At 43.3% G+C, this 12,188-nt stretch overlaps 1 protein-coding gene across 1 annotated transcript in view; it reads right to left on the bottom strand.

The window, feature by feature from the left end:
- TPR (translocated promoter region, nuclear basket protein) overlaps positions 1–12,188 on the bottom strand; it is a 63,838-nt gene that overhangs the window by 16,667 nt on the left and 34,983 nt on the right. The window contains exons 29-38 of the mRNA XM_015813312.1: positions 11,658–11,789; positions 9,660–9,790; positions 8,765–8,975; positions 7,241–7,387; positions 6,452–6,650; positions 5,027–5,232; positions 4,260–4,321; positions 3,237–3,445; positions 2,146–2,418; positions 1,140–1,288 (exon numbers count right to left, since the gene is read on the bottom strand). Of these exons, the coding sequence (XP_015668798.1) occupies positions 1,140–1,288; positions 2,146–2,418; positions 3,237–3,445; positions 4,260–4,321; positions 5,027–5,232; positions 6,452–6,650; positions 7,241–7,387; positions 8,765–8,975; positions 9,660–9,790; positions 11,658–11,789 (1,719 nt within the window). The remainder of the gene's footprint in view (positions 1–1,139; positions 1,289–2,145; positions 2,419–3,236; positions 3,446–4,259; positions 4,322–5,026; positions 5,233–6,451; positions 6,651–7,240; positions 7,388–8,764; positions 8,976–9,659; positions 9,791–11,657; positions 11,790–12,188) is intronic.

Below are 12,188 nucleotides of genomic sequence, written 5' to 3' on the forward strand. Positions count from 1 at the left end.
ACCCTCAACTTCAACTTCCTTAGATCTCTCGTTTCTTTGGCTGCACACCACCTCTCGGGGCTCCATACCCCGTCATCGAGGCAGGCCCCTAAGGTCAAATTGGGCCATACCTGCGCGAGGGGGGAATCGCGCAGGGCCAGCAGCTCTGACCTGAGGTACATCCCAGATTATTCACTGAGTCCAGAGTCCAGAGTCCAGAATCCCACAGCAGAAGGGCCCGGACAGGGGGAAGAAACAGTCCTCCTGGATGTTGGTTCAGTTCAGGGGGGGGGGGCTGAGGCAAATGGAAGGTGGGGCAGGGAGTGGCAGCAACAAATGTCCCCGTCGTTCGTCCCGACAATGGGGTGGGGTAGTGCGACTGGTGGGAGTGATGGTATGGGCGAGGATGGTATGGGTAGCTGTAATAATTTGCAAATCTTAGTAATGTTGTTACTGATCCACGCATACCAAAGTCAAACCTTTAAGTTCTAACAGCCTCCATGGGCAGTTGTTAAAACTGAACATGTTTATAATTATTGATAACTGGTTGTATACAGACTCACTTAAATCTGCAATCACTTTATAAGTTGACATTTGATATCTGACAAACGAATATATAAGACAATTTTAATGAGAAACATGGTACAGGGAGTTTCTTGACTTATGACAACTGAGTCCAAAATTTCTGTTGCTTAAGCAAAACAATTGTTAAGTGAGTTCTGCCCCATTTTATGACCATTCTTGTCACGGTTGTTAAGTGAATCACTGCAGCTGTTAAGTTACTAACATGGTTGTTAAGTGAATCTGGCTTCTCCACTGACTTTGCCTGTCAGGTCGCAAAAGGAGATCACATGACCCTGGGACCCTGCAACTAATTCAGCAGGGGTCCCCAACCCCCGGGCTGTGGACCAGTACGGGGCCGTGGCATGCCAGCATGGGGAAAACCCCATCCACAGGAGGCAGGCAGCACCCAAAGCCAAGCCCCCTCTGGTCCACGGAAAAACCTGTCTCCACGTAACCGGTTCCTGGTGCCCAAAAGGTTGGGGACCTCTGTAATACAGGATGATGTTCAAAACGGTTGAAAGCCAATATCTAAGGCTGCATTGTTGTTGGGTTTTTTTTCTTGAGATGCTCATAATCCCACAGTTCCCCTTACAAACCTCTGGCCCAACTCTTTGCAAAGTTCTCAGTTTCTTTGCAAGAGGCAGATCAACCATTTCCTCGGGAATCTGTTCCGAGTTTTCGACGGCATTCTCCTCTTCTTCCTCTCGTGCTCGTTTGGGCAGAGACGAGCTGGGAGTAGCTGAAACTAAAAGGGAAATGTTTTCCTTTAGTCAAACACATTACATTAAAGATCTAAGAAAAAGAAATAAACAGTGGCTATGGAATTCTTCTTTCGATGGACAATGTCATATCCCCAAACTCTTCTTGTTTCTCTGCATATGCATTCTTATTTGGGGCCTGCCATTCTGCTGGGGGGGGGGATTTACTGTTGCTTGGGAGAACTTTCACTTTCTACTTTTCCTCTCCCACCTCTATCCAAATGAGAGAAGAAAGTGCCTCCCTTATCAGGGAGACAGTTATGGAGAAAAGGAAACCGGAGAAGACCTTGAGATGCACGCCAACTTGTGCTGGATTTCAAATGGACATTATGATTTTGGTGGGAGGAGGAGCGGGATTTTCCCCAGATCTCGCCTTGACTTTCCTACTGTCACTAGCCCCTAATAAAAGTATCCTTTTGAGACAATGCCTGTTTCAAGAGTTCTGCTTTCTTGGGTGGTTAGCTGAGATGAGTCCTTACAGACAGCTTGGTTGCTTATAATCAGTGCTTCCAAAATGCTGGTTTTTAATTAATTTTAAATTGCATCGTCAACATTTACATCACACACTCTTTCCCAATCTGGGTACAATCTAGGTAGGTTTCAACTCCCAGCCAAAGTGAGTTTTTTTCCCTGAAAATTTGAGAACTGAGTCTAGACCAGGGGTAGGCAACCTTGGCTCTTTTATGACTCGTGGACTTCAACTCCCAGAATTCCTGAGCCAGCATGGCTGGCTCAGGAATTCTGGGAGTTGAAGTCCACGAGTCATAAAAGAGCCAAGGTTGCCTACCCCTGGTCTAGATGACTGAATGAAGAAGGTGGATGTGGTGGTTTCCAGAAATCCAACCTGTGCCAAACACTGCTGTTGACGTAGAAGGTCTTTCCATCTGGGAGCTCTGCACCACCTCCATGATGGCTGGGGACAGCTCTTGGGCAGCTGGTTCGATCTGAGGATGACTCTGTTGAGTAGGCTGTACAAAAGCTGTGGCCTGACTCTGTTGCGGAACTGTCAAGATGGGCTGGGAAAGAGAGGTCTGCACATTGGGGCTCGTGGAGCGCACAGACCCGCTTGTGCTTCCAAAGACTGGAACGTGTTCAACTGGTCCTTCTGACTGCATGGCTGAAATGAAGTTAGGACACGGGTCAGTTTCACACATCGTTTTAATGTTTAAGGTGAGAGCTGGAATCTCAGCTCAGAATGCGGGAAAATATTTCTAGAAGTTATGTCATCTCACTTCCTTAAAAAAACAAAAACAGTGATGTTGCTGCTGACACAGTCAAATTAATCCATATTTATGTTTTCTATCTTCAGGTAACTGTTACACTGAAATATGATTCATGTTAATATAGTATGGCATTTAGATATTGAGACAAGCGTCTCTTGCAATTTTAAGATGGATGCTATTTTCACCAACAAGGAACAGAACAACCTAGAGTAAACAAATACTACAAATACTACAAATTGCTATCTTTTCCACCATTAAAATGAGTTCAGATTACATCCCACCAAATAATTTCCCCCCCAAGTTCCATTTCTCATCTTTTCACACTTTTAAGTAGATTTTTGCAACAATGCTCAAAAATTTCTAATTTACAAGATACTATCACAGAGATCTTTAGAGTTTAATGAGAAGATTCAGGCTGCATAAAATCCTTGAATTAGGGACATCCCAAGTGTTACAATGGGGGATGTTATAACCTTTCACTCCATCTGTGATTTTCTCAATCTCAAGCTGAATATACATTTTCTTTCTTTTAAGTAATTAAGGGGCTTTACATAATGCTGTATACTAGCAGATGGGTCAACCTTTTGACTCTGATCCAGTTTTCTAGAGGTTCAAAAAAACTTACCTACATGCTTACCTATTTATAAGTAAGTATTTGCTTAATATGTCTTTACATTTATTTTTAATTCAGTATGTTTCAATCAGAAATTACCTTCCTGAGTCTCCACTTGTGTTGTTGGCATAACGGTGGCTGTTGGAGTAGTTGTAGGATTGGTGACTGTAGCAGGTGTAACCATTGGACGGATGCTAGCCCTTGGGGTGGGCTTGTTCCCGGGTATGGCAGCAGCTGTCACTTTGCTTGGGGCAGACACAACAGGAGTTGGCTTGATGTTGGCTGTTGGTGGATCTGAAGCACTAGCTCTAGAAATAATCCAAAATGGTATGTTGGTGGATGTTTTAAGCATGTAATCATGATTACAATGCAGCTTCTCTTTAGTAAAGGAAAAACCAACCAACCCAACCAAAAAATAAATTAAAAAAAAGATTAAAATGTAGAGATCTTCCCTCAAAGAGAAAGAACCCTAGCTCCTTGACAGTTGTGGACATCTTTTAATACAGGCATGTCAAACTCGCGACGTCACATGATGTCGCGTGACATATTGGAGCTTTTTCGCCATTGCCGGCAATGGGGTGGGTGCGCGGCTCCAGTATGATGAAACCGGCCTGTGGGCCGGCAGTTTGACACCCCTGTTTTAATACATGTTTCTCAGCTCAAGATCCTTGTGAAGGCAAGCTGAACATAATTCTTCATGGCACAAGTGTTGTGGGGAATGGGTGGAATCAGGGAGAGGAGCAAAAAATTCAAATTGTAGGCTTGATTTCATGGTGGTGACCATCTTGAACATCTTTTTACTGATCCTGTGGACTCCCCTACTTTATGATATTTCAATTGTAGCTGCATCATAGATTTGTCTACCGGTCTTATAACTTAAAAGTTTTTTTTAATCTATCCTTAATTATTTCCGCTATGGAATGTGTCCTTTCCAAAGGAAAAAGGTTTAGAAATATCCATTTGGTGGTCTTTATTTTCACTATCATTAAAAACTTAGCAACTTTCATTCTTACGAAAGAGGAAAACTAAAGAAGAAAGGAGACAAAATGAGCTATGCTTTGCTTCTAAAATAAGTTTAAGAAGGTTCAAAAAGTATAATAGGGAAAAAAATTAAAAACTCACATTCCTCGGTCACCTGCAGCTTGAGTTGATTTGAGAGTGATCTGCCTTTGCTGCTCTGGAGCCTAATGATAAGAATTAGTTTAAGCCAGAGGAGGCAAAAGATAACCACAAATATATTTGTAGTTAAGTTATTCATTTAATATATTTGAATACTGCTACCTATTTTTAAAATCTTGAAATTGCTTACAATCAATAGATATTCCAGGATAGGGTGGTACTTATCCTGAGCCTTTATTGCAATTTCATCAGGTAGGCAGTTGGTAAATGGATGATGTTTGCCCACACATATCCTCAAGCTGGATAAAGCATGGGCTCCTGCATATCATTTTTAGTCATTCAGGACAGAACTGATGATTTTCCCCATCTTAAATTATTCCTGGTTGCCTTGGGATAGGAGTCTAGAGAAACAGACTCCAAGGCAATCTACCAATAAAGGAGAATATTTGTAGCTGAGGGTTGAGGTGAGGGGTCCTTGGTGCTCTTTGAGCTTGGCTGTTTTCTTGCAGACATTTCATTACCCAAACTAGGTAACATCATCAGTGCTAGTCTAGGCCAGGGGTAGTCAACCTTGGCTCTTTTATGACTCGTGGACTTCAACTCCCAGAATTCCTGAGCCAGCATGGCTGGCTCAGGAATTCTGGGAGTTGAAGTCCACGAGTCATAAAAGAGCCAAGGTTGACTACCCCTGGTCTAGGCAATCTCTTTCATTAAACTGATGCAGAGGATGAAAGGCAAAGAAAACATAAAAATGTCCACAAAACATCTACCTTGCTAGTAGATTCTGGAGGCTCATCTCGCTGTTCATGATGTCTCTCTTGTTGCTCTCTGAGTTCTCGCTCTAGACGACAAATCCGGCCTTCGTATTGTGATTTAAGTGCACTCATCCGAACTTCTAACTCTGTCTTTTGTTCCTCCAATGTGCTACTCTTTTGCTTCCATTCCTCATTTTCTTTAGTCAGCTGATCTTTTGCCCCTGAATCAAAGAAGAGAAAAATCAATCACTTCATTTTGATAGTGCTTACCAAAGTATTTCAGTGAAGAGATACATTTTTTTGAAGAACTCTTAGCCAAAATATGAACCGGACAGTTTTATAAGCGTTACAAACTTCTTCCTTGGAAGAAGGAAAGAATTATATGCCTCAGCACTTGCTGTCCAAGGAATGTGTAGAAGCATTCTCCAACATCACCGTTCAAACAAGCTGATTTTCCTATACCCTACAGAGTAAGCTCTGTGTAGGCAAGCTTAGTTCTATCCAGCATCCTGGTCCTCTCCTAAGCCATTGAAGATGCTATTTAACTGCTTCCTCTGGGACAGCCTTGCTCTAGGACTAAAGTCCTTGTCCTGCTCTTTCCCTATACCAGGTAGGAACCACTGGACTATCATTTTGGAGGAGCACTGATAATGGCACCACCTGGCTGCAAACTTCTGCCCTTTCCCTCCTATCCCTTTGTCTCCACAATTCTGACACCATTTCTTTGTGGCTGTAAGGGGAATAGTAGTGTTCCTGTCGTCCCAGCTACTTTTTGGGGAAGGCCTTCTCTTACAAGGCAAAAGGGAGGAGGATACCTCCTTCTTTATAGTGGTCCAGCACTAGCTTCTAAGGATTCTGTTTCCTCTTGCAGAACTTTTCTACTTTCCTCCTTTTTCATAAGGATTGGCTCCGGATTCTAAAGATGGCCAAGTCTGCTTCTCTCCTCTGAGAAAACTAAGCGTGAGCATAAATTGAGCATGCATTTCCTACCAAGGGGAAAAAAAAGAAGCTCTTGGCCTTGTCCTATCAATAGAAGAGAGAGCTAATCTTATAGTATTGGCTCCACTAATGTGAAAATTTATTTATAGGACATATGGCTTCACATAATGATTCCAGGTGGCTCACAACAATCCGTAAAAGATAGCTAAAAACAAAAGTATCAAAAATCTCTCCTTTCTCTAGTTCTCCTTCCTTCTCTGTTCTTATTAAACCTCTTCCAAGAAAATAGCAACTGTGATCAATACTAGCATTAGGAATTATCTGACAAAGACTCTTCTTTCATGTTAGCCCATGTGCTACTTAGGTTCAACAATCACTTGAAAAGCCAACAGTAATTCCCAAAAGCTAATTTAAATCAAAATCAGATAGTCAATCTTCTACAAACTCACTAGTTTAAAACAGCATTTCTTCAAGAATTTAAAACCCTTAAAGCCAACTCACCTGCCAGCTGTGCAATCCTCTGCTTGGCAGCCAGAAGTGTCTTTTTAGTTTTCTCCTCTTTTTCAGTCACTTGCTGTCTGAGTTGTTCTTCCTGTGTTGTTTTTTCCTGTAGATCTTGTTGAAGGCGGGAAAGCTCTGATTGCAGCTGGGATACTTGCTCCTGAAGATTCTTTACCTCAGTGTCCTTCTCTCCTAGAGTCTATTGAAACCCAGGCATGGAAACATTAGGCCACTGCAACTTTCCATAGCTGATGGATTGGTAAAATACTAGGAATTCTTCACATAAACCTGCTACAAGAACTTTTAAAGCATGCTATAGTTTGCTATTGATCAGGCTTCTATTATTATTTTTTCCCTATGGTAGGAGACCAATGAATGGATTCTATAAAGCAGGGGTCCCCAACCCCCCGGTCCATGGACCGCACTGGTTCGCGGCATACCAGCAATGGGGCCACGCAAACAAGCGAAGCCCTATCCTCAAGGTGCAAGCAGCATGTAAAACCACGCCTCCTCTGCTCCACGGAAAAATCTTTCTCCACAGAACCGGTCCCTAGTGTCCAAAAGGTTGGGGGGGGGCACTGCTATAAAGCCTTTGTCTATCATATAATTTCTCCAAAGGACTTCAGGTACCCAGAGGGAAATTCCTATTTTATTCTCAGAATCACTATTTGTGGAGGCTTAAGCTTTAAATGCTTAAGAGTTACAGTTTTCAAGTGACAATGCTCCACTTCTGTTTTGCTAGTAAGGGTATCAGAGCCACACAGCTACTCCCCTTGAAAGTTCTCTTACCTTCTGAAGAACTTCAATCTGCCCCTCTAAAGCTTTTATTTTGACCTCAGCTTGGTTTAGAGCCTCTTTCATCTCCTGATGTTCTTTGTCTGACGCATGCTGTTCTGGCTGCTCCGCAAAAGACTGTGTGGAAGCCTCAGCAACCATCTGCAATTTTAGATCATTAATAATAATGTTTGTACAACCACATCTGGTCTTATACATGCTGCTAACTTCTACAACAGCACATCGTAGAGAACTCCTACACACTGGCCTGTCTTCTGCACCAAGGCTGTAGGGTTGAAATTCAACACTGCAGGCCTATGCAGAGCAACAAGAGAGCTTCAACTGGATTGGCAAGTTTTTGATTTGTTTCGCAGCTAGAGGCTAATATTTTTAGTTGCTTTGGATGGCGAGATGGGGGCATATAAATTTAATAAATAAGTAGCTAAATAAATATTTCTTCCCTTAGTATTTGGGATGTGAGAGATAGGCAAATGAACAGACACACATACACATGTACACACACATACACATAAATAAACACATACATACATATATTTTACTTCTCTTGTTTTTCTGAGAAAAAAACAGACAGTTTTCAACAGAATTACAGCACATGCTTAAAAGTGATGGGAGTTGATTGCACGCAGTCCATTTAGCCATTACAGAAGGTCATTGAGCATTTCAGGCCCTCCACATAGACTGGTTATTTGAGAAGATGAGTAAGTGTTTGTGAGTTGAGGAAAAGGAAGTTTTGTTTGGCTATGGTCCTAAGGCAGTGATGGCAAACCTTTTAGAGACCGAGTGCCCCAAAACCGCCCCCGTTGCCCCCCACCGCACCTGCCCGCAGGGCCACCCACCGCCTCCATGGCCCGCTGCAGATCTCCCAGGCGGCCCAGCAGTGCCATGGCAACCATGCCCTCCGTCCCCGCCCCGCAGCATTGTCTGCACACAACAGGATGCAAGGGCGGAGTTTTGTTCCTGCTGCCCAGCTGCCATGTCCTTGGCTGCTCTGTGCGGGCCGTGCTTGGGGCCGAGTCATCTTCCGGGGGGGGGGCTGCTGGTGAGGAGGGGACCGTGGGGGGAGGTGGGGCTGGGACGATGACACGCGTGCCCACAGAGAAGGCTCTGAGTGCCCCCTCTGGCACGCATGCCATAGGTTCGCCACCACTGCCCTAAGGTATCCAGCACAATCAATCAATGTTACAGTGATTCGGAGATGGGAAAGAAGAAACACATCTCTAAAGCAAAAGAAGTGGCTTCTCTTCAGTACCATGGAAAATATATTGAGGAAATCAAAAAAGGTATCATCCATGTTCAGTGTTGTTGAACACCTCTTAAGTGTACAGATTCTCTCTCCAAGGGTAATTTTAGATTTAGTATGTAGAGTTAAATATTAGTTTAATTACGCTGACATTAACAGGAAGCATGAAGGCTAGACAGATGTATGACCTCATCAGACGACTTTAAACCCGAAAACTATCAGGAGCTTCAAAGTTATGCTGCTCAACTTTCATAGGCCACGAATGGCAAGAGCCTTACCTTATCATGCTGTGCTTTCAGCTCTTCATACTGAGTCTTGTAGCGGCGTCCAATTTTCTTGACTTGAGTTATTGTCTTGACTTTCTCTTGGATGTCTACTACTTTAATTTCCAAGTCCTTTTGAAGGGTTTCCTTTTCTGTTTTTGTTTTTGTTAGATCTTCCCGGAGGCTCTGGACCAGATTCTGATTTGTTGTCAGTGATGCATTGGTTCTTAAAATTAATTGAAAAAGAATTTAATACAAATGAACACCATTTGAGCAATTTAAATAGAATATTTGATTTCAGACTGCAAAGGTCTTTCCTGGTCCCTCTTCTCCTGATTCCAAATTTAATACCCTACTTCTGAAAAGTGAGTGTTGGGGTAGTGGGTCAGGAAAGTATGAAAAATACAGTGACAGTATTCTGCCCAAATGCTATCCTAATCTGTCAAGAAAACTCTGGATCCATGTCTCCATATACATCATCTAGGGAGCTGGGCAAAGATTTTTCTCATCCTGCCAGTTGAGATCATTGGAGATGCAGGGCAGTGAAATTAGGATATAAAGCATTTGTTCTACTACAAAAGCTTTTCAGTTACTATAAAATTATCCAGCTTTATCCGCATTGCAGGAAGGAGGAAACGATCAAACATGGAATATCAAGAAAGCAAGATGCAGTGCATTTAAGAAAAAAAAATGCAGTACAAGAGTACCACTTAGGCAAGTGGAACAAGGACATCTAATTCCCCACAAGTAAAAATTTAACAAATATATATATATATATATGGATTAAAATCAGTAAAATGTTTTGTAAACATGTTTTGAGCTCATATAAAGGAATACAAAATATTAGTTTTCAGAAAAGATCTCACAGTATCCCAGTTTCCCAGATCACAAGACGTTCTTTACAAATCACCTTGCAATTTCTGCTTTAAGTCTGCCTATTTCTTCACTTAGCTGCTGAATGCGTTTGTTGTTCACCTCCTTCTCTGAAAGAAGCTTCCGATATTCTTCAACATCTGCATCTTTTTGTTGGCTTAATAAATGCTGGAAGAGAACATTAAACCATCTTAAACTTAAGGCAGATATAGTTTTACTTTACTTGTGCATTGCAGAAAGTGAAAGAATGTAAAAGTAAAACCAAAACTGATGTGGATCATAATGATCATATCCAACGGGTTTCTTCCAAACTAGATACTAAGAACCAATGCTATAAATAGACATTCAGAGATTCTGGGGACTTAGGGTACAAATTTGATACGTAAGAAGGTTTATTTAACCTTATTAAAATGGATTATTGCATTCCCCAGTGAGGTTTGTTGTTATATTTCAAAAATAGGCTATCAGTAAGAGATACTGCTGCTTGGACAAAGGCGGCAAAGATGCTGGAGAAAAGGACACCATTTACATCTCTCTCTCTCTCTCACTCACACACACACACGCAGACAAAAAACCCCCACCAAGATATATTCTGCTACTTCTTCACCACTTATAACTGATACTTTAGAAGAAAAAGTCTTACGAAAGCTTAAAGACTAACTTATTTATTTTTTCATGACTTTAGTTTTATTTATTTATTCTTATTTTTTCAAGCAATCTTCTCCCATGAAACTTTTCACATTTTATTATTGATCTCATTCTTCAAGCGTTTTCATACCTTAATTGCTCTCTCTTTTAATTTCATTCTTTTCTATATAGCAAAATGTGTGTCATGGATATATACAGACTCACAACTCTCGACAGTAACTATTAATCTCCTTTTTTCTTTTGTTGCCTCATTCTTCCTATGTTTTCAACCGTTGTTAAGAAAGGAATTGTTTTTAATTCTATAGAGATGTCATGCATGCTCTAGAACAGTGGTGGCAAATCTATGGCATGCGTGCCAGAGGCGGCACTCAGAGCCCTCTGTGGGCACTCGTGCCATGCCCCGGAGATGGTAACCGTCCCTCTTCAATCAGCTGCCCACTAACTCACCGAGGTCCCACGTGGCCGGATGCATCCGAGCACGGCTGGTTTCCCTCCCCCTCCCGTCCCATCCCTCCTGGCCTCGCATGCTCTCCTTTTCCCGGGCACGACCCATTGCATTGCCTCCTCAGCTGTCGGCTGGCTGTCCAGCTCAGAGGCGGCTTCTCTGAACTGCTGGTGGCGGACTGCGGAGCCCCAGAGTGTGCCGGTCGAGGGGCCTGCAGGCTGTGGCTGCTGACGGACACTGTCGGCCCCCATGCGCTGGCTGGCCTCTGTGTGTGGGGGCCGATGGTGTCAGGCAGCGGCCACCCTGGCCCCTGCCTCGCCTTGCCCTGCGACAATGGCCTCCCCGCCCTGCCTCGCCTTACCCTACAGCAGTGGTTCTCAACCTTTTTAATGCCGCAACCCCAACCGGTCGTAAGTCGAGGACTAAACCGGTCGTAGGTCGAGGACTAAACCAGTCATAAGTCGAGGACTACCCAACCGGTCGTAAGTCGAGGACTTTCCCTGCCTGGGAGCGCCGCGCATGCGTGGTTCCGCCCCCTGCGCTGGCCGAGGCATAGCTGGCAAGCGGCAGAGACGGAGCAGGCCGACCACCAGCTGGCCCAGCCCAAGGGAGGTAAGGCACCCGCCGGAAAAGGGGAAAAAAAATGGCGGACAGCCTTGCTTGGTGACCCCCGTGAAATGGTCGATCGACACCAAATGGGGTCGCGACCCATAGGTTGAGAACCGCTGCCCTACAGGACGAGCCTCCTGCCCCACCTGCCAGAGACCCCTGGATCTCCCCTAACCCTGCCCCCACAGGTGTCCCTCCCCACGAGCAACATCAAGGTGACCACGCCTACCTTGGCCACACCCGGTGATACGTAAGTGGGTTTTGGGTTGCAGTTTGGGCACTCAGTCTCTAAAAGGTTCGCAACCACTGCTCTAGAATCTAAAAGGAGCTCACCTGAGTCCGGGTTTTCCATCGCTTGACATCCTCTTCCAACAACTTTTTCTCTGCTTGAAGCATCCCACTTTTCTCACTGAGCTCAGCATTGGATTCTTGCAGAGGCAAGATATCAGCTTCCAGCTTACGTACCTGAAATCATCATTGGAGACAATTACTCAGAGCATTGCTTCCCCATGTAGTCAAAATACAACCATGTTTTTTGCTTGAGTGAATAAACAGTTTGTTGCCTCATATCTTTTAATATATGAGCCATTTGTTGGTAAACAGACTGTGGGTTGTAATTGTAGACAGATATATGTTTTAAAGGAGTTTTTATATTTTCCAATTTTCCACATATCAATAAGCGGACCTTGTTCATTCTGTAAAATTTAGAAGAACGAAACAGTGTTTTTTTTAAAAAAAAGAAGTACCAATAGTGCAATATTCTTTTAGAGTTCTGAACTGAATGAAAATCACAGATTTATAACAATGTAACCAAAGGGCCGATTTAGAGAATTGGTTTTAGAGACGTCAAGGACAAATTTAAAA

The sequence above is a fragment of the Protobothrops mucrosquamatus genome, unplaced genomic scaffold, assembly GCF_001527695.2.
Source record: "Protobothrops mucrosquamatus isolate PMUCROS unplaced genomic scaffold, P.Mucros_1.0 scaffold151, whole genome shotgun sequence".
Classification (NCBI taxonomy): Eukaryota; Metazoa; Chordata; class Lepidosauria; order Squamata; family Viperidae; genus Protobothrops; species Protobothrops mucrosquamatus.